The 22,894-nt window shown below is 36.4% G+C and overlaps 1 protein-coding gene across 4 annotated transcripts in view; it reads left to right on the plus strand.

Moving 5' to 3' along the window:
• LOC125674087 (unconventional myosin-VI-like) overlaps positions 1-22,894 on the plus strand; it is a 50,842-nt gene that overhangs the window by 10,606 nt on the left and 17,342 nt on the right. For all 4 annotated transcript variants that reach the window (XM_056159466.1, XM_056159469.1, XM_056159467.1 and 1 more), the window contains 14 exons: positions 4,378-4,542; positions 7,868-7,948; positions 8,749-8,932; positions 10,819-10,963; positions 11,769-11,926; positions 13,661-13,752; positions 14,343-14,415; positions 18,048-18,175; positions 18,482-18,577; positions 18,892-19,083; positions 19,249-19,342; positions 19,492-19,622; positions 20,869-21,076; positions 22,423-22,513. In XM_056159466.1, coding sequence (XP_056015441.1) covers positions 4,378-4,542; positions 7,868-7,948; positions 8,749-8,932; positions 10,819-10,963; positions 11,769-11,926; positions 13,661-13,752; positions 14,343-14,415; positions 18,048-18,175; positions 18,482-18,577; positions 18,892-19,083; positions 19,249-19,342; positions 19,492-19,622; positions 20,869-21,076; positions 22,423-22,513 — 1,838 coding nt within the window. The remainder of the gene's footprint in view (positions 1-4,377; positions 4,543-7,867; positions 7,949-8,748; positions 8,933-10,818; positions 10,964-11,768; positions 11,927-13,660; positions 13,753-14,342; positions 14,416-18,047; positions 18,176-18,481; positions 18,578-18,891; positions 19,084-19,248; positions 19,343-19,491; positions 19,623-20,868; positions 21,077-22,422; positions 22,514-22,894) is intronic.

The raw sequence follows: 22,894 nt of genomic DNA on the forward strand, positions 1-22,894 counted from the left end.
TCTAACTGGGGAGAACTATCTATAATGTGAGGGACTTTCCCCACTTATAACTGGGGAGAACTATCTATAATGTGAGGGACTTTCCCCACTTCTAACTGAGGAGAACTATCTATAATGTGAGGGACTTTCCCCACTTCTAACTGAGGAGAACTATCTATAATGTGAGAGACTTTCCCCACTTCTAACTAAGGAGAACCATCTATAATGTGAGGGACTTTCCCCACTTAAAACTGGGGAGAACTATCTATAATGTGAGGGACTTTCCCCACTTCTAACTGAGGAGAACTATCTATAATGTGAGGGACTTTCCCCACTTATAAACTGAGGAGAACTATCTATAATGTGAGGGACTTTCCCCACTTCTAACTGAGGAGAACTACATTGTATCTATAATGTGAGGGACTTTCCCCACTTCTAACTGAGGAGAACTATCTATAATGTGAGGGACTTTCCCCACTTATAACTGAGGAGAACTATCTATAATGTGAGGGACTTTCCCCACTTCTAACTGAGGAGAACTATCTATAATGTGAGGGACTTTCCCCACTTCTAACTGGGGAGAACTATCTATAATGTGAGGGACTTTCCCCACTTATAACTGGGGAGAACTATCTATAATGTGAGGGACTTTCCCCACTTATAACTGGGGAGAACTCCTTTCCACCAGAGGTGGGTTGTTGATCACTTGATTTATAGTGATTGTGATACTGTTATTTTCCTGGGTTTCAGAGTACTGTAGGACTGTGCCCCGCCTCATATTGTATGCCAGTGAGAGTTAGTGCAGTATCCCCCCCCCTTCCCTTCTCTCTTTACGTACAGTCATTCTGTCAATCAGTGAGGGTCACAGTGACTCTGTCTCTTTCAAATTATATGTATATGCTAGTTACATGTATATACTAATTACATCGATATGTTAATTACATGCATATGCTAATTACATAAGTATGCTAATTACATCTACATGTTAATTACATGTATATGCTAATTACATGTGTATGCTAATTACATTGATATGTTAATTACATGTATATGCTAATTACATGTGTATGTTAATTACATGTGTACACCTACTTACGAGTCTCTTGTAAAATGAACTTGAAAAATCTTAGAACACTTATATATATACTGTAGAAGTACTTTTTTCTGCGCGGTATTAATTTACGCTATGTACGCGGTCACAAATTTTCCACGGAAATTTATCGCAGCGTACTTAAAGTAAATGAAAGTGGCAATCTAAGAAATCCGCCCGATTTTCTACCCGCGGAATAAGCAGAAATTGTGATTCCGCGGACTTATGAACACGTGGAAAAAAAGTACGTTTACAGTAATTGTATTTGTGTATTTCACATCTGACATGTAAACTCGACAGTACTTGTCTGTCTATTAGCTTAGGGTAAACAGTTCAAGGTCAGATATTGTTCAATTTTAGTTTAGTTTCCCAGTTATTCAGAAATTCTCACACGAAATGAAGATTTTGAATGTATTGTTTCGCTATGAGCTGTTTTTCATTTTATTGGTTTGAAGATTGTTTGACACCATTTTTCTCACATTAATGATATGCTGTGGATCTGAAGTAGCTGATAGAGTACTGCTTCACGTAGTGTATGTACACTATTTTTGCTTTGTGCTATAAATACACTAGTTGTATCACACAAACACTTTTAGTTGTAACATGTAACTGTATAAACTTGCATGACCCTCAGAAAAATTCAGTGCATTATGTGTTGGCATTTGGTATCGTAACTAAACTTGCCATAACTTTAAAACTCAAACCATCCATAGCAGACTGGATTAATTTTACATTCAGGTTAAATGTCAGTAACACACATCAAGGTCATTTTTAGAGGTCAAAGGTCAACCTAGGGATTGTTGTAATTGAAATTTGCTTGTACCAGAGGAATATTGTGTGTCATTATGTAGACACATGTATCAGAGGAGTATTGTGTGTCATTGTGTAGACACTTGTACCAGAGGAATATTATGTCATTGTGTAGACACTTGTAACAGAGGAATATTGTGTCATTGTGTAGACACTTGTAACAGAGGAATATTATGTCATTGTGTAGACACTTGTACCAGAGGAATATTGTGTCATTGTGTAGACACTTGTAACAGAGGAATATTATGTCATTGTGTAGACACTTGTACCAGAGGAATATTATGTCATTGTGTAGACACTTGTAACAGAGGAATATTGTGTCATTGTGTAGACACTTGTAACAGAGGAATATTATGTCATTGTGTAGACACTTGTACCAGAGGAATATTGTGTCATTGTGTAGACACTTGTAACAGAGGAATATTATGTCATTGTGTAGACACTTGTAACAGAGGAATATTATGTCATTGTGTAGACACTTGTAACAGAGGAATATTGTGTCATTGTGTAGACACTTGTAACAGAGGAATATTGTGTCATTGTGTAGACACTTGTAACAGAGGAATATTGTGTCATTGTGTAGACACTTGTACCAGAGGAATATTGTGTCATTGTGTAGACACTTGTACCAGAGGAATATTGTGTCATTGTGTAGACACTTGTAACAGAGGAATATTATGTCATTGTGTAGACACTTGTACCAGAGGAATATTATGTCATTGTGTAGACACTTGTAACAGAGGAATATTGTGTCATTGTGTAGACACTTGTACCAGAGGAATATTATGTCATTGTGTAGACACTTGTAACAGAGGAATATTGTGTCATTGTGTAGACACTTGTAACAGAGGAATATTATGTCATTGTGTAGACACTTGTACCAGAGGAATATTATGTCATTGTGTAGACACTTGTACCAGAGGAATATTATGTCATTGTGTAGACACTTGTAACAGAGGAATATTGTGTCATTGTGTAGACACTTGTATCGAGTTAGACTGGGATTGAATGAATATTCACAGCAATGTTGTCAGAAATTGTTAATTCTAAGTTTGTGAAATCGTGGTATACAGTTAAAGTGTATCGATGAGGGAGTCAGCAAGTTTTGAGTTCCGGAGAACAAGCCTATTTCCCCGAGGCTTGCTCTAGATTAACTGGAATCTTGCTGACTCCCTCAATGATAGACTTTAACCGTTTTATTGTACCGATGCCGACGGGTAACCACAATAAAAGTTGAAATTGATACAACATTTAAAACCGGGACCCAATCATCATGATAGTTGTCGTGTGCTACTGTAAACTGGTTTTTTATATGGGGGACCAATTAACTCGTGATGCAATTCAATCTTAAATGAACCCATTTGGAACTTACATGTATCAGAACTTTTCATAAGACCAAATGAAATAGCTAGGTGTTTTGAATAGGTGTGTATCTGTTTTTTAAACTGACACTTTTTTTAGCAGGACCATTTTACGATGATTTTCAGGGAATCAGACATTTTTCTTGATTTACATTCATATCAGAAAACTCAGTAGGAGAAAGATTTCTTGAGACAAAAGCCGAGTGGATTCTATAAGGGATGAGTTTTCATATTTGTATGTGTGGAAATTATGCAGCTAATATAAGAATATATATATATTATATTATAATCATATACATCATATATGAGTGAGCATGCTTATTTCATACAGAAATACATATATTCTTGAATAGCTACAGTTCTAAAGCTGATTTCTATATTATTTCTCAATATTATACTTTTTTTACAGTAATGTCTCATCACTGGATTTTTGACAAAATGTGTGATTTCAATAACTCTTCTATAATAGACACTCTACTACTTCTGTGAATTTTAATTGAGGGCATGTGAAAAGGACTATATACAATAAGGGCTGTATTTGCCCACCAAAATAAACAGTTGTGCTTTGATTTCAAAATGATATAGAAGTGGGACATCACAAACCCGGCGTTTTGCTGTCGTTTTCTGTATTCTGACATATACTGATTACAAGTAATGGATGCTGAGTGCAGGCTTAGACAAACTTTACATTCACACTATAGACTTGTCTTCCTAGTGCACGTACAATGTATTGAATGGTAGAAGAGAGATATTGTTGGTCTAAAGCTGCACTCTATGTTTTCTGAAAGAATCGCCATCACAAAAATGAATATTTCAACTAAGTTTGAATAAAATTACAAATTAGCATCTTTTTAGGTGTAAAAAACTCTAGATGACTTAATTATAAGAAACAAATTGTGTGAAATGTGGGACACAATTTTTTTTTTTAGGAAACAAAAAAAAAGATTTCGTCTGTCTTTCAAATTTTGAATTTTACAGGGCCCAGAAAAGCTGTTATCATCCTAAGTCCTTTAATGCATATATTAAAATGAATTATTAATAATTATGATGAATTATCCCATTATTTAACAAGATGATCAAAATCATGTTCGAATATCTATCAAAATATCTGATTTTTGTTCTCTCTTTCGGTTCCAGAATTTGGTGGCAGGAGGATTTATCTCCCATTATTTGCTGGAGAAGTCTCGAGTCATCGTTCAGAGTCGAGAGGAACGCAACTACCATATTTTCTACAGACTGTGTGCCGGGGCCCCAGAGGATCTACGCAAACAGCTCAAGCTGGCATCACCAGACCAATTCCATGTAAGATTTGCCAGCATTTATTTATTGTCTGTTCTACTCTCCCCCCTTCCCCAACTAAATTGATATTCCTAGATTCCTGAGGTTGTGCACAATGCATGGTTCTAGTAAGTCACAGTTTTACAACTTTTATTATTGGACAGACCTTCACTGTAAAGGTATTGATTGGTCTCAAATTTTTGTCAGTGATTGGGAAAAAAATTCCTATCATAAATTATGGTTTTTATTTCACCTTTAATTCATGTGTAACTATCATTAAATAAATCAGCACGTGTACATCTATGACATAAATTCTTAATTTACAAGTTTTTTTTATAACGATTGTTTCCATAACAAATAATATCAGGGTTAAACTTTTGTATTTATGCTGTAGCAGATTTATATACAGTTAAAGGATACAACGCATGTTTCTTAACTTTTTCATTTTTTTCAGCAAAATTAACTCTTTTTATGCCTAAAACTACTTTAAATGTGTTTTAAATGAAATATTTTGCGTAGTTTTCGAGTTTGAAAGCGATGAAATTCAAATATTGCGATATGCATATTTTCTTTCGCTAGTTTACGCGCCATTATGTGTGACGTCATATGCGCCCTCGGGTTTGAAAACATCTATTAGCCATTTCATAAACAGATTAGTTTTAATCGACAAAAAACCAATTATCACGTTAACGGCTTGTAAATCATAATACATTAAGATGTTTTGTGCCGTGCTCGGGTGTACTAGTTGTCGGTAGAAAGGATTAAGTATATTAAATACTGAGTAATTTTCAATTTTTCTAAGGAAGGTACGAGAAAAATGACGTGGATAATTTTTTTGTTGGAGCAAGAACTTTACCTTAAAAAACACACCCAGTCACCTTTTCAAACAACACTTGGACAGAGACCCTGATAAACTGCGAGAAAATGGATATATCGAAGCTATATAAGCACTGGTAGGCCTATAGCATACATTCTGTTTTGCTCTTCAAATTCAATACACACTCGGATCAACTGACCTTCACCTTGTAACAACATATATCAACGATATAATGTAACTTCTACCAACTGGTAGATTTACCCACAAAAAAAAATTAAACATACAAAATAATTGAACTTTTAATTATACAAATAATAGAATATTCTATTTCCTAACTTTAAATTGAATTGTAAAATTATTTCCTTATTGAACTTGTAGCATCTTGAGTGTGTCAGTAGGCTATTAAACGCCGTGCTCCCACTTCGTACTTCCTAAAGACGTGCAGATCACATTTCAAAAATAATAATAAGATTGCTTTATCAAAATAAAATAATGTGATTACCACTTTAAATTTAAATATTTTTATTGATTTGTGTGTGTTGTCTTTTTCTTTCTTTCCGAAATGCACGCGTGACAATAGCTTGGCATAGGGCCTAGTTGTCAACAATTTAACGTATCATAATAGTTGTCTAATCCAAAAATAAATAAAGATTGCACTGTTTATTTTAGAAAAACAACGCTAATTACAGATGTATAAAGGAATAACATCCCCAAACAGTTTGTAGACAGCAACCCATATAAACATTATTTACTCACAATATTGCTGATTTCATACACGCTTTACTCGCTATATTTGGGTATTTACATTGTTATATGTGTGCACTGGTGGCGAACACATATAAAACTCGGACAATTTGTCAACATCGATTTGAATGTTGCCCATGGTAAATAAATTAGGCCCCTAAAAGTTGAGTTTTTAATAATATCTCGCAGTACTTTCACAATCCGAGGGACGCATGTGACGTCACTGTACCACGTGACTACCTACCTAATTAACTTGACTTTTTGAAATCAGGGCTTAGATTTAAGTCTGTATTGTGGTTAATTATCGCAAAATTTCGGCGAACGAACTATTAGAATTAATTACTATGAGCATAAAGAAGACAAAATGCATGTAATGTTGTATACTTTGAAAACATGAGATGTGTCCTTTAAACTTTTGTATGTATGCTGTAGCAGAATGATATACAGTTGAACTTTTGTATCGAGAACACCGATATGTCTTAGACTAATACCATGAATAAATGTCACAGTGATTCACAAGTCCCAACCACTTGTTATCTAAGTAGTTAACCCTTGATACCTCCAATCCTCAGATATCTCGAAGTTTTTTCTCAGACCCATCGAGTTCAAGATAACAAGGTTTGACTGTATGTATACATGTTATAGCAGATTTTTATGTATGTTAAAGCAGATTTGCATGGAGAACTTCGGTAGAGTTGTACAGTGCACTCAATAAAATGACCTCATGTTAATATTGTCAGTAAAATGACCACATCTTAGTATTGTCAGTAAAATGACCACATCTTAGTATTGTCCAGTGTTGGAAACTCAATGAAGTCACAGGGCTCAGGCTACACACAAAAGTTGCCTGTCCTGTTCAAAATCGGTCAGTCCTGGTCTGGTTATCTGAAAAACATCTTAGTCAAAACTTGGATTTAAGTCTGAGATGTTTCTCAAATTTTGACTGCTTAGATAAAAACAATGACTCCAACAAAAGTTTGAAAAATCCAAGCCTGATTTTCAGTTTTGTGGGTTTTTTTTTTTTATGGGGGATGGGGAGGGGGGGGGGGGTTATGAAGGAATTTACTAATTAAGCTTAATTGTGACATTTTTTGTTGTACACTGGTTGTTAGGATTAGCCGAACTATTGTGTAAAATTAGCCTGACCCCCGAACTATTGTGTAAAATTAGCCTGACCCCCGAACTATTGTGTAAAATTAGCCTGACCCCCGAACTATTGTGTAAAACTAGCCTGATCCCCGAGCTATTGTGTAAAATTAGCCTGACCCCCGAACTATTGTGTAAAATTAGCCTGACCCCCGAGCTATTGTGTAAAATTAGCCTGACCCCCGAGCTATTGTGTAAAATTAGCCTGACCCCCGAACTATTGTGTAAAATTAGCCTGACCCCCGAACTATTGTGTAAAATTAGCCTGACCCCCAAAGTATTGTGTAAAATTAGCCTGACCCCCGAGCTATTGTGTAAAATTAGCCTGACCCCCGAGCTATTGTGTAAAATTAGCCTGACCACCAGTCAATTGTAAAAAATTAGCCTGACCACCAGGACATTGTAAAAAAATAAAACCTGACCACCAGGCCATTGTAAAGAATTAACCTGACCACCGTGCCATTGTAAAAAAAAAATTGCCTGACCACCATTGTAAAATTAGCCTGACCATTGGGCCATTGCATAAAATTAGCCTAGCCATCTAAGAAATGGGCTGTCTTGGACAGTTAGACGAGCTGTAATTTCCTACCCTGGTATTGTCAGTAGTTTGTAAGATGTTGTATTCCCCGTTTTTTTCTGTAGTACTTAAACAGAGGCTGCACGCAGTATTTCTGTACTCGTGAAAACGACAAGAAACTGGGACAGGACAGAAAAAGCCAAATGGTACGTACTCAGATTTAGTACTCAGATTTAGAACTCAGATTTAGCCCGGTTTTGTTAGTATTTAAAATACACGTACCAGGAACAGATGTTAATGGCTGTCCAATTGCCCGGGGTAAATAAAGTGCGTCCCTCCTCAGAGGAGTCGAAATCCTGAGATGGTTTCCTGATCTGGCAAGTGAAGACATTCCCCCCTTGGTTTGACGATCTTATTCTGTTCATAGTGAATTAAAATGGCTCATCTGTCTCAAAGGAAAAGTCGAGAATAAATTCGAAACCAACCATTTGTCTATTCATCGTTGTAAGAATAATTCTTGTGGTGTTCGTTAGGTGATGCATCGAGCCCAAAATATCTCTTTTCATGTAGTAACTCTTTTCTGTTTAATTTTTTTTTTTTTCTTTTCTTTGATTAACTAAAATATATATAAATTGAAGAAGAAAAGGAAGCATAAATTGATTTTTAATGTAGTTTCAAATCTGTATGATGAATATAATGAAGATCAAATTGTATGAAGAATAATTATGATAAATGAAATCTGTTTAAAAAATTACTGGTGGCAATATCGTTACTGTTAATTGTTAGTTCATAATGAAATTAAAAAGAATTATGAATTCAAATGAAATTAAAAAGAATTATGAATTCTAATGAAATAAAAAAGAATTATGAAGTAAGGGGAAAGATCAATGGATGGGAGGATTGCAATTGCCGTTCTAATACTGTTTCATTTTGATCTGCTGCACATGAACGTTTTCCAGGGGAAATAATGTTTACACTTCAAACATTTTTATTCCCTTATTTGTAGTACCTTAAGCAAGGCAGTCTCCACGACCCAGTTCTTGATGATGTTCGAGATTTCCAGGTCTGTGATGGCGCTATGACACACCTGGGAATTTCTAACGAGGACAAGCACTCGATCTACACACTGGTGGCCTCAGTTCTACATCTCGGTAACATCGTGTTTGAGGAAAATATGGAGGACACAAAAGGTGAGCTCTAACATCGACATCGAATGAGAGAGGGTGTTATTAACAGAACACGAAGGCTTAAATATCTACATTCTTAGTGTTTACATGCATCTTATGTCAGAACTAAACCACTCTATTATATCAGAATTAGGTAACGATATTAGAATTAGGTCACTAACTATTAGAATTACCTGTGTGTTTAAATCATGATCTACAATGTATGACAAGTTATGTTATACTGTGACCTTGACATGACTGTTGTAAGGAAACATTGTGACCTTGATATGACTGTTATAAGATAACATTGTGACCTTGATATGACTGTTGTAAGGTAACACTGTGAACTTGATATGACTGTTGTAAGGTAACATTGTGACCTTGATATGACTGTTGTAAGATAACATTGTGACCTTGATATGACTGTTGTAAGATAACATTGTGACCTTAACATGACTGCTGTAAGGTAACATTGTGACCTTGATATGACTGTTGTAAGATAAAATTGTGACCTTGTTATGACTGTTGTAAGGTAACATTGTGACCTTGATATGACTGTTGTAAGGTAACATTGTGACCTTGACATGACTGTTGTAAGGTAACATTGTGACCTTGATATGACTGTTGTAAGGTAACACTGTGACCTTGTTATGACTGTTGTAGGGTAACACTGTGACCTTGATATGACTGTTGTAAGGTAACATTGTGACCTTGATATGACTGTTGTAAGGTAACATTGTGACCTTGATATGACTGTTGTAAGATAACATTGTGACCTTGATATGACTGTTGTAAGGTAACATTGTGACCTTGACATGACTGTTGTAAGATAACATTGTCACCTTGATATGACTGTTGTAAGGTAACACTGTGACTTTGATATGACTGTTGTAAGATTACACTGTGACCTTGATATGACTATTGTAGGGTAACACTGTGACCTTGATATGACTGTTGTAAGGTAACATTGTGACCTTGATATGACTGTTGTAAGGTAACAATGTGACCCTGATATGACTGTTGTAAGGTAACTGTGACCTTAATATGACTGTTGTAAGGTAACACTGTGACCTTGACATGACTGTTGTAAGGTAACATTGTGACCTTGATATGACTGTTGTAAGGTAACATTGTGACCTTGACATGACTGTTGTAAGGTAACACTGTGACTTTGACATGACTGTTGTAAGGTAACATTGTGACCTTGATATGACTGTTGTAAGGTAACATTGTGACCTTGATATGACTGTTGTAAGGTAACATTGTGACCTTGACATGACTTGTAAGGTAACATTGTGACCTTGATATGACTGTTGTAAGGTAACACTGTGACCTTGATATGACTGTTGTAAGATAACATTGTGACCTTGACATGACTTGTAAGGTAACATTGTGACCTTGATATGACTGTTGTAAGGTAACACTGTGACCTTGATATGACTGTTGTAAGATAACATTGTGACCTTGATATGACTGTTGTAAGGTAACACTGTGACCTTGATATGACTGTTGTTAGATAACATTGTGACCTTGATATGACAGCAGGTTGTAAGGTAACATTGTGACCTTGATGTGACAACTGGTTGTAAGATAATGTTGTGACCTTGATATGACAGCTCATTGTAAGATAATGTTGTGACCTTGATATGACAGCTCATTGTAAGATAATGTTGTGACCTTGATATGACAGCTCATTGTAAGATAATGTTGTGACCTTGATATGACAGCTGGTTGTTTATATGGTAAGGTAACATTGTGAGAGGTGGTTGTAAGATAATTTCATGACCTTGATATGACAGCTGATTGTTAGGTAACATTGTGACCTTGATGTGAGAGGTGGTTGTAAGATAATGTTATGACCTTGATATGACAGCTGATTGTAATGTAACATTGTGACTTTGATGTGACAGGTGGTTGTAAGGTAACATCATCAGCTGAGGCGTCTCTTGCTACTTCCTCCACACTGCTGGGTCTGGACAAAGAGGAACTAAGAGAAAGTCTCGTTACAAGGATTATGCAGACAGCGAGGGGTGGATCTAAAGGCACGGCTATTAAGTAAGTGCAGGCCAAATACTGTATACAGAGACATATTAGCCCCTTTTTAAAAAAAAATTTCACCCAGACACTTTGAAAAGGAAATTCACTCCATTTGAATTTTATATCATGTGTAGTACATTATTTGTAATTTTTGTATCGTTTTAATTATTTACTTGTCAGCACTGTCCAAAATCATTCCTTCTGTTTGTCTGACATACAGTACTGTACAAAATCCTTCCTTTTGTTTGTCTGACATACAGTACTGTACAAAATCCTTCCTTTTGTTTGTCTGACATACAGCACTGCCCAAAATCATTCCTTCTGTTTGTCTGACATACAGTACTGTACAAAATCCTTCCTTTTGTTTGTCTGACAAACAGTATGTACAAAATCATTCTTTCTGTTTGTCTGACATACAGCACTGTCTAAAATCATTTCTTCTGTTTGTCTGACATACAGCACTGTCTAAAATTATTTCTTCTGTTTGTCTGACATACAGCACTGTCCAAAATCATTCCTTCTGTTTGTTTGACATACAGTACTGTACAAAATTCTTCCTTTTGTTTGTCTGACAAACAGTACTGTACAAAATCATTCCTTCTGTTTGCCTTACAGTACTGTATAAAATCCTTCCTTTTGTTTTTCTGACATACAGTACTGTACAAAATCATTCATTGTTTTTGTCTGACATACAGTACTGTACAAAATCATTCATTGTTTTTGTCTGACATACAGTACTGTACAAAATCACTCAAACTTACATACATCAGTACAGGCCTATCATTGTCTGGTACAATGTTATGAAGATTATGATCTGTTTTAGAGTTCCTCTGAAGTCGGGGGAGGCGTCTAGTGCTCGAGATGCCCTCGCTAAATCCATCTACAGTCGACTGTTTGACTACATTGTGGCAAGTGTCAACAAAGCTATTCCCTTTTCCTCCACTGTGAGCTTCATAGGCCTGCTGGACATTGCTGGATTTGGTGAGTAAATGATAGCTAGGAACCAAACACAATGTTGATATTCATGCCCCCCTTCAAAGGAGAGGGGCATATTGCATTGCCCCTGTCGGTCGGTCGACGGTCGGTCGGTAGATCACGTTGTCTGCTCAATATCTTGAGAACCATTCACTTAATCATAATGATATTTCATATGTGGGTTCGTTATCAGAAGGAGAGGACCCTTGATGTTTTTCAAAAGGTCAAGGGTCAATCTACTCTAGACATAGGAATATACTGTCCGCTCAATTTCTTGAGAACCCTTTGCTTGATAGACATCAACCTTTGTACACTGGTACATCCCATGGAGTAGATGACCCCTATGGATTTTGAGGTCACATGGTCAAAGGCCAAGGGTCAAACTGGACATAGAAATATACTGACCACTCAATGTCTAGAAATCTTTTGCTTGACAGACATCGAACTTGGTACACTGGTATATCTTTAGAAGAAGATGACCCCTATTGATTTTGAGGCCACATGGTCAAAGGTCAAGGGTCAAACTGGACATAGGAATGCACTGTCCGCTCAATATCTTGAGAATCCTTTGCTTGAGAGACATCAAACTTGGTACACTGATACATCTTCAGGCGAAGATGACCCCTATTGATTTTGAGGTCACATGGTCAAGGGTCAGACTAGACATAATATATTGTCTTCTATATTTTAAGAATTATTTGCTTGATTGACACCACACTTGATTCACTGGTACAGGATTAGGAGTAGATGACCCCTATTGATTTTTAGGTTACATGGTCAATCCACTCTTGACATAGGAAGATATTGTCTGCTCAATATTTTGAACTGATGATACTACTCTCAATTAAATGATGTGTGTGAATAACCCTTTCCATTTTTGCACCATGGGGGCATGTGTTTTACAAACATCTCTAGTTCATTTTAATCAGTCAGATACAACACTTACCCACCCTTGAATGGAAGAAATGAAATTAATAGGAATATTAAAGATTAGCATGCAGTGACTGTCTGTCCAGGAATCTGTTTAAACTAAAGAAATCTGGAACGTGATGTCACAGTTTGGGCAGACTGTATTTAGAATTGTCGGGAGTCATGACCTTGTTGTTGCAGAAAGTGACCTGTGCCCAAGACAAACATTTCTTGTATTAAACCGAATGTATTGCTATGGTCATTTGCAAAAGGTGAAGGTCACAGGGAATAGATTGATGTAGTACTTCAGTGCTTTGTAATGCATCATATAATAATCATGTCAATCACAAAGATTGGTTTGTGTTTGCAGTGATTCATCTGTATATATATATATATATATATATATATAAAAAAAAAATAGACTTTTCTGAGGCTTCAATTTTTGAAGTTGCTTTGCTGTGAATAGTTAATCACATATCTTAATTGATTGTCAAACAAGGTCATTCAGAGGAGGTCAAGACCTTCAGCATTTGCAGGTCAAATAGATATTGATTCTTTCTGAAAGTAGTTAATTCTCCCCAGTGGCAAACCCTGTGTTGGGCCTACACACATGTATATATTGGAATTATAGCGAGGTTCTGTCATTCCGACATCTAGAGCCTCACTGCTGTGTATATAAGTAGACACACACATGTATATATTGGAAGTATAGCGAGGTTCTGTCATTCCGACTTCTAGAGCTTCACTGTCATGCATTTTATATAGAATGTCTGAAGTATATGTAACTCATTAGAAATGACCGGCATAACTGAAATATGTATGTTTTTGCAGAATATTTTCAAGTCAACAGTTTTGAGCAGTTTTGTATCAACTATTGCAATGAAAAACTACAGCAATTCTTCAATGAAAGGATTCTTAAAGAGGTACTGTTTTCTCCAAAGTTTGCAATCATCAAGTAGATATGAATGGGTGAGCTGTTGCTCAGTTAACCATAAAAACAAACATCAGGGTCTAACATGATATTGCTATCATTTTAAAGATTATGATGGATCATTTTTTCAGTAACGCAAAATTTGATTGGAATTCAAATTCGCAATGGTTTATTTATGCCAAATTGGGTGAATATGCTCTAGATGACTCAAAGTTTGCCGTTCACGAGTACGTTGCTAACTCAAAGTTTGCCGTTCACGAGTACGTTGCTAAATTTATATTGGAAAGTATTTTCTCTTTTCTCAGACTTTGGAAAAATATGTTTGGGAAATGAATTCAATAGATCTGCAATATTTTAAAAGATTTTTTTGCAGCACAATTTTATTTTATTTATTTTTAATTTGCGGGGGGGGGGGGGGTGGAGGTAATCTTGTCTTCCATGAACCATATGCAAGGCTGGCTTTTTGTCTAAAAACAATTTAAACTTTGTTTTTGAGTTGAAATCAAATTGAATTGCTGATATTTTTGTAGAAGTATGTTCTTTATATTGAATAGTTGTATTTGATTTGAATTTCTGCTTTAGGAACAAATTTTGTATGAGAAGGAAGGATTAAATGTAAAGAAAATCACCTGGACTGACAATCAGGATTGTATAGGTATGTTAAACAATACATAGTAAACAGTGGGTATAGTGTTAAATCTAAATCAAACTAGCCATGACCTTTATATTTGCACCATGCCCTTTTTTCTCTATAAAATTTTTATATTAAATATTTGTTAACATAAACAATTGTTCTTTATTTCACAAGGTTGATTGAAAAGTTTAAAATCAAGGCAGCGGGTATTAACTTTTAAAGAAGCTAAATGATTATTCTATTACTATCATAGTATGATACAATGAAAGTGTGCCCCGAAATTGTCTTGCTGCGAGGGAAAGTGCCCTTCTGAACATATGATATGTGTGCCCTCTCTAGATCCTAGATTTAACACTAGTGTATGTGTGTAAAGAAAAGTCTGTGTATGTTAGACATTTCATATACACATAGGGAAATGTCTGTATAATGGTACTTTCACATTCACGGATCTTTCCTACGGATCCTTACGTATTCCACAAATCCGTAAAGGGTACACGGATTGTTACGATTTAGACACGGATACCGACGAGTGATTTATGAATACTTGCGATTGACTACAAGTCGGAGATCCATAAGGACTCGTAAGAAAAATCTGTGAGTGTGAAGGTGGTATTAATCATAAAGTTTAAGTATGTACTCGTAAAATAATCGTGTCTATACATAAAGTGCTCGTAATGACTTTGAACAATCCGTAAAGCAACTGAGACTGGAGTTTGATCCCTGAGATTGGCAGTGGTTGTGTGTGAGAGACTAGTAGTTAACACTCGCTTCTCACCGCTGAGACTGGAGTTTGATCCCTGAGATTGGCAGTGGTTGTGTGTGAGAGGCTAGTATTAACACTCGCTTCTCACCGCTGAGACTGGAGTTTGATCCCTGAGATTGGCAGTGGTTGTGTGTGAGAGGCTAGTAGTTATACCCTCCGCAACAAGTTGTGGGGGGGTATACTGGAATCAGGTTGTCCGTCTGTCTGTCCGTCCGTCCGTCCGTCCGTCTGTAGACGCAATGGTTTCCGGGCTCTAAAGCATTATCCTTTCCACCTACCGTCACCATATCATATATATGGACTACCCATGGGATGAAGATGTTCCCTATCGATTTTGGGGTCAAAGGGTCAAAGGTCAAGCACACTGGACATCGAAGTAGCAATATGGTTTCCGGACTCTAAAGTGTTATCCTTTCCACCTACCGTCACCATATCATACATATGGCATGGGATGAAGATGTTCCCTATCGATTTTGGGGTCAAAGGTCAAGGGCACTGGACATCGAAGTAGCAATATGGTTTCCGGGCTCTAAAGCGTTATCCTTTCCACCTACAGTCATCATATCATACACATGGACTACCCATGGGATGAAGATGTTCCCTATCGATTTTGGGGTCAAAAGGTCAAAGGTCAAGGGCACTGGACATCGAAGTAGCAATATGGTTCGGTTTGTCATGCCATTTGTTTTTTACACTCAGAAAAGAGGTAGTTTATACATGTACCTATTAGCAACAACCTTTGGGAGATTGGGGTAAGCGGGGGGTATTCTTAGTGAGCATTGCTCACAGTACCTCTTGTTAACACTCGCTTCTCACCGCTGAGACTGGAGTTTGATCCCTGAGATTGGCAGTGGTTGTGTGTGAGAGGCTAGTATTAACACTCGCTTCTCACCGCTGAGACTGGAGTTTGATCCCTGAGATTGGCAGTGGTTGTGTGTGAGAGACTAGTAGTTAACACTCGCTTCTCACCGCTGAGACTGGAGTTTGATCCCTGAGATTGGCAAGGGTTGTGTGTGAAACTTGCATCTCACCGCTGTGCCCTGAGGTCAATCCTCATGGTCAGCAGTGTTTTTGTGTGAAGGGTATGGTGGTCGCCTGCTCGGACACATGGATTTCCTCCTAGTACTCCAGTTTCCTCCCACAAATGACCCCTTAGCACCAACATCCATGCTAATCCGTAAATAGATAGTTACTGTATATACAGTGGAACCCCGTTATTACGTTTTCCATTTTGTCACGATAAAATAACGTAATACCGGGGGCAACGTAATAAACGTTCCTAGTGAAATCCGTTAAAAATATCGTTTGGAAATTGTATATCGTCCGTTGGTACTCCGTTAAGGGGTGTGTGAATATATCTTTACTGTTTTTTTGTTTAAAAGATTATGATACTTTGTTTTATTTACATCTTATCTTTAATGTCCGTAATTCTTCATGTTCTTATCCCTTTTCTTTATTTCTGGTGTAGGATTCATAAGGATGTTTTGATAAACGTTGCTTTTCTGCATTCGTTTGGACCGCCATTTTGTTCAACTTTAAAACAATGCGTTCATGTAAATTTCTCTTAATAACTCGTTCCGGTTCGTATTCAATATTCGTATTAAAAAAATAACAAAACATCGTTTTTATTAAGTTCGCTGATTACACAATACACAACGCAATAAAAAAAAATCCCCATCCAAAAAACAACAATATATAGACACAAAACGCACACGATACCCAACACTTACACACTTTTCTCACCAGCGATAAACACAGAGAACAATTTAAGCACAATCCACATAAAAAAATATAATGATGCACGAAGATTTCATTTACAACGCTAAATGATGGCACTAAAATCACGTGCGCATCAAGGGATTTTAGAATATTCACAGAGGTAAATGCCGTGCACGAATCGGCCGATAACACAGGACAGTTTGATTTGTGTATGTATGGATGAGATTTACGAACACCCAAGCTGCATGTCCAAACAACGGACAATTTTTTAATTGAACACCTTTAGTCACCTATGTCCAAGAAGTTACCCAAGCAGTTTTAACATTACTACCGTAAATCTTGTCTTTCATGTTTGGTACCAAAGCTGTCCGTAAATAGAGTTTTAATAGCGAAGGTAATCGCACTATGCTGAACACGCAGGTAGTTGAGAAATTATTTCTTTGATTATCAAAATATGAAAAATGAAGTAAATTTCATAGAGTACAATTTCTAAATAAACATTATTTAATTGTTTATCACTGGCTTCGATACGGGGTATTCACCTGTATTGATGTCCCTAGATCTATCAAAGCGTGATCAGTCAAGCGTCTCTAATCCCCAAACAGACCAGGAAATTTACGTGGTGACTGCCTCAGGCAGTCAAGGTGTGAATGGCTTATTATTTTGAGAATCACTATTGAATAATTATGGGTTTATTACGTTTTCGTCGGAATTTTTACAATGTAATACCGAGTCCCGGCATCTTAGGACAACGTAATAACGAGGTCTATTTCATATAGGTTTGTTAAGAAATGGTTTTGTGCTTTGAAATTCCAACGTAATATGCGGACTAACGTATTAAAGGGGGAACGTAATAACGGGGTTCCACTGTATCCTAATGTTTCATTCTTGTTTAATGTCCGACTTTAAGAATGAAGATTATGTATCTGTGTATTGTTGTTTTTTATAGAGAAAGGTTTTAACTTTAGCTATCCTATTCTAATCACTCAGAACATACTGGAACAAATTTACTCGGAAGTAAAATGTAATGAACTCTAGTGCTTGTCATCATTCAATAATCAAAGTTCTGTTGTATATAATGAATATTCGTTACGAGTATTAGGAGTTCTGTTGTATATAATGAATATCCGTTACGAGTATTAGGAGTTTTGTTTGATGCTGTTTTACACAGAGTTGATTGAGATGAAGTCCAGTGGTATCTTTGACTTGTTGGACGAAGAAAGTAAACTGCCCACACCCAAATCTGAACATTTCACAATGGAGGTTCACAACCGCAACAAGGCACACTTCAGACTTAGTGTAAGTACATGTAACAATAAAAAATCAGTGAGTCATCAGTTCATGTGTAAATTCATGTAACAATCCAAAATTAGTGAGTCATCAGTTCATGTAACAATTTACAGTCAGTGAGTCATCAATTCATGTGTAAGTTCATGTAACAATTGACAGAATCAGTGAGTCATCAGTCCTCGTGGAAGTTTATGTTAATATTAGTTTGTTCTTGTATGCACATGTACAAAATTATCAATCACGTGTAAATACCTGTAATTTTGGTGAACTGGGACAAAATACTCATAAGGGGTTGTTTACTTTTGCATTTTTTAGTTGCCGAGAAAGTCCAAGTTAAAGATGCACCGTGACGTGCGCGATGACGAGGGATTCCTTATTCGCCATTTTGCTGGAGCCGTCTGTTATCACACTGTATGTAACATTATATAATTATTGACTGTTTAGCAGGGAGACATCACAATTATCAGGTCTTAGTAGGGTTATCACCTCAGGGTGCCTATGTGCTTTACTTGTATGACATTGTGTGTAGTATTATACATGTAGCTTTTTGTATTGCTATAAAACAGCAACTTTATGTTCAGTCTAACAAAAGTAATCATTCCACTTTATACAACAAAAACTGTAAACAGTTCATAAAATCAATTGATGTAGAATTACTGATCTTTCTTTCACAGAAACTGTTTATGAATTCAATTCATGTAGAATTACTGATCTTTCTTTCACAGAAACTGTTCATCGAGAAAAATAATGATGCCCTCCATGCATCATTGGAGTTCCTGATACAAACAAGTTCGAATAAGATGCTGAAGACCATGTTCGAGGGTATCCAGGTCTCCTCGGGAAAGCTGAACTTCATCAGTGTGGGCAGCAAGTTCAGGTCCCAGCTACAGACACTGATGGCAAAACTCAAGAGTACGGTGAGTTCAAGGTCACAGTCTAAGGGAAGTAACCCTGGGATTATCTTACTCATTATGTTTTAATTAATATCTCATGAAAATATTTTTTTGCAAAAAGTCTTGAAGTGAATAAGAACTAATTAATCTTCACGGTACCTGTATGTAAGATTCATTTTCATTCTTCAGGGAACAAATTTCATTAGATGTATAAAACCCAACGTGAAAATGGTGGACCATCTTTTTGAAGGGGGTCAAATTTTGAGCCAGCTGGAGTGCTCAGGTGAGAGGTCAGGGGTCAGCAAATTCAAGCTTACAGTACAACATTTTCATTGACTCACAGATTTCTGCTCGTAGTTGACTTTTGAGAGTGAGGGTTAGTGAATGTTACAGTTTTTTTTTTTGAGACTGATTCATGAGTGAATGTTACAGGCATGGGCTCTGTGTTGGAACTAATGCAGCAGGGCTTCCCGTCCCGAACCCAGTTTTCTGATCTCTACAACATGTACAAGAAGTACATGCCTGCTGATATAGCTCGTCTGGACGCACGGCTCTTCTGTAAAGTATGTATCACACTGTAACATAACATCAAACCTCTTCTGTAAAGTGTGTACACTATGTAACGTAACATCAAACCTCTTCTGTAAAGTATGTACACTATGTAACGTAACATCAAACCTCTTCTGTAAAGTATGTACACTATGTAACGTAACTATGTAACATAACATCAAACCTCTTCTGTAAAGTATGTACACTACGTAAAGTAACATCAAACCTCTTCTGTAAAGTATGTACACTATGTAACGTAACATCAAACCTCTTCTGTGAAGTGTGTGCACTACGTAACACATTCTGTTAAGAGATTGCTTGTTCTAGTATCCCCAAAATTCGCAGGAAAAAAAGCCCAGGACATTTTAGCATTTTTCAGTGGAAAGATTTTGGGCAAAGTCAATTGATGAATTAAGTGGAATACTAAGGAAATGTGTTTATAAGGAGTTAAGCTGGGTAATCTATCAGTATGCTTATAAGGAGTTAAGCTGTGTAATCTATCGGTATGTTTATAAGGAGTTAAGCTGTGTAATCTACCGGCATGTTTATAAGGAGTTAAGCTGTGTAATCTATCGGTATGTTTATAAGGAGTTAGGCTGTGTAATCTATCGGTATGTTTATAAGGAGTTAGGCTGTGTAATCTATCGGTATGTTTATAAGGAGTTAAGCTGTGTAATCTATCGGTATGTTTATAAGGAGTTAAGCTGTGTAATCTATCGGTATGTTTATAAGGAGTTAAGCTGTGTAATCTATCGGTATGTTTATAAGGAGTTAAGCTGTGTAATCTATCGGTATGTTTATAAGGAGTTAAGCTGTGTAATCTATCGGTATGTTTATAAGGAGTTAAGCTGTGTAATCTATCGGTATGTTTATAAGGAGTTAAGCTGTGTAATCTATCGGTATGTTTATAAGGAGTTAAGCTGTGTAATCTATCGGTATGTTTATAAGGAGTTAAGCTGTGTAATCTATCGGTATGTTTAATATTAGGAGTTAAGCTTTGTAATCTATCAGTATGAGTTATTAATGCTGAAATATTCATACTGTTTCACACAAAATCTCCTGTTTCGGAGAAGGTTTTCAAAATATACGCTGTTTCTGATATGTCCACAGAAAGTCCTTTGTTTCAGAAAAATTCACAAAAAATCCACATCAGAATTGTTTACAGAAGAAAAAGTTTTAACTTCATGAGAAATGTACTAAGTACTGTACACAGTTATACATTTTGTGACTAACAATATTTGTGTTTCTTTTTTATTCCAGGCTTTGTTCAAAGCTTTAGGATTGAATGAAAATGAATTTAAATTTGGTCTGACAAAAGTATTTTTCCGTCCTGGAAAATTTGCCGAGTTTGACCAGATTATGAAGAGCGACCCAGAAAATCTTGCTATGTTGGTCAAGAAGGTGAAACGGTGGCTTCTGTGTTCTCGCTGGAAGAAAGCACAGTGGGGCGCTCTCTCTGTAATAAAACGTAAGTCTGACAGGGAAGAAAGCACAGTGGGGTGCTCTCTCTGTAATAAAACGTAAGTCTGACAGGGAAGAAAGCACAATGGGGCACTCTCTCTGTAATAAAACGTAAGTCTGACAGGGAAGAAAGCACAATGGGGCTCTCTCTCTGTAATAAAACGTAAGTCTGACAGGGAAGAAAGCACAGTGGGGCGCTCTCTCTGTAATAAAACGTAAGTCTGACAGGGAAGAAAGCACAATGGGGCACTCTCTCTATAATAAAACGTAAGTCTGACAGGGAAGAAAGCACAGTGGGGCGGTCTCTCTGTAATAAAACGTAAGTCTGACAGGGAAGAAAGCACAGTGGGGCGCTCTCTCTGTAATAAAACGTAAGTCTGACAGGGAAGAAAGCACAATGGGGCACTCTCACTGTAAGTCCAACAGATTGCAATGTTGTATTGAATCGGTGATAAGATTATCCATCAATTTATAAGTTATAATTGTATCTCCTATATCTTGCAATTCACATATCATGTGGAGGAACCCCTTACTTCAATTATGTATAACCATATCATGTGGAGGAACCTCTTACTTCAATGTATAACTATATCATGTGGAGGAACCCCTTACTTCAATGTATAACCATATCATGTGGAGGAACCCCTTACTTTGTATAACCAGGCTTGGATTTCTCAAAAAATCTCAAACTTAAAGAGTTTGAGTTTTCTTTTATTTGAACAGTCTAAAAGAGAGTAAAATCTCAGACTTAAGGTATTCCGTGTACTATAATGAAAGGATAATGAACAATTTTGAAGGATTTAGATCAACATACATGTTTATTGTTAAATAATGATAAAATTGAAGCAGATGAAATTCGCTTGACTGGTAAATGATTAGAAGCTGACCTTTTTGCACTTAAGACTTTTTGGAAGAGTTGTCTGCCCTTTGTAAAAATAAGAAAAATCTAATTTTCTAAAAATGTGTGTGGTCAATGATTAATTTTATTTCATATTTTCACTAAGAGAAAGTGTTTGTAACTTTCTACCAAGAGATTTGTATGAAAATATAATTTCTTTTTAAAATATTGTAATAAAACATGTTTTCCCATATACTTCAATGTTAAATTCTAGGTGAAATAAATCAAGCAGTAAACAAAATTTTGAAAATTCCTATGGTGGATTATTTTTATTTGATAAACCCTTTAAAATGATACCATGATTGCAAAAATTCCACCATCCATTTCTTAGATAAGAAATATGGTCATTATACATTGAATACCTTAAGTCCAAGTTTAGACTTATGATTGTTACATAATTTTTCTGTGTAGTCACCCAGATTATCAGTATAGTCAGATTAATTATATATTTTCAGTGAAGAACAAGATTCTGTGGAGGAGATCTCAGATCATCACCTTACAGAAATCTGTCAGGATGTGGAGAGATGTCCGACGCTTCCGCCCCAAGTAAGTACTCAATGTCATCAGACTCCGCCCCAAGTAAGTACTCAATGTCATCAGACTCCGCCCCAAGTAAGTACTCAATGTCATCAGACTCCGCCCCAAGTAGTCAACGTCATCATACTCCTCAGTCCCATTAGGAAGTAGTTTAAGGTGTGACGTATTTTGCCCTGTTCCATAATTCCTGTTTACAACCTCAATAATATTTAATGTTTATAGTTTTAAATTGGGATAAGGAAAACTATAGTTTCTAAGAAAAGCAAAGCGATGATTACAATACTACTAGTGAAGGTAACAGATTATGAGATGTGGGGAAGTAAAGCAGCTGTTGTACTAAAGGAGAAGGCAACCCAAAAAACATTTACATGATAGATGATAGGATTAATT

This window comes from Ostrea edulis, chromosome 3 (assembly GCF_947568905.1).
Source record: "Ostrea edulis chromosome 3, xbOstEdul1.1, whole genome shotgun sequence".
Lineage (NCBI taxonomy): Eukaryota > Metazoa > Mollusca > Bivalvia > Ostreida > Ostreidae > Ostrea > Ostrea edulis.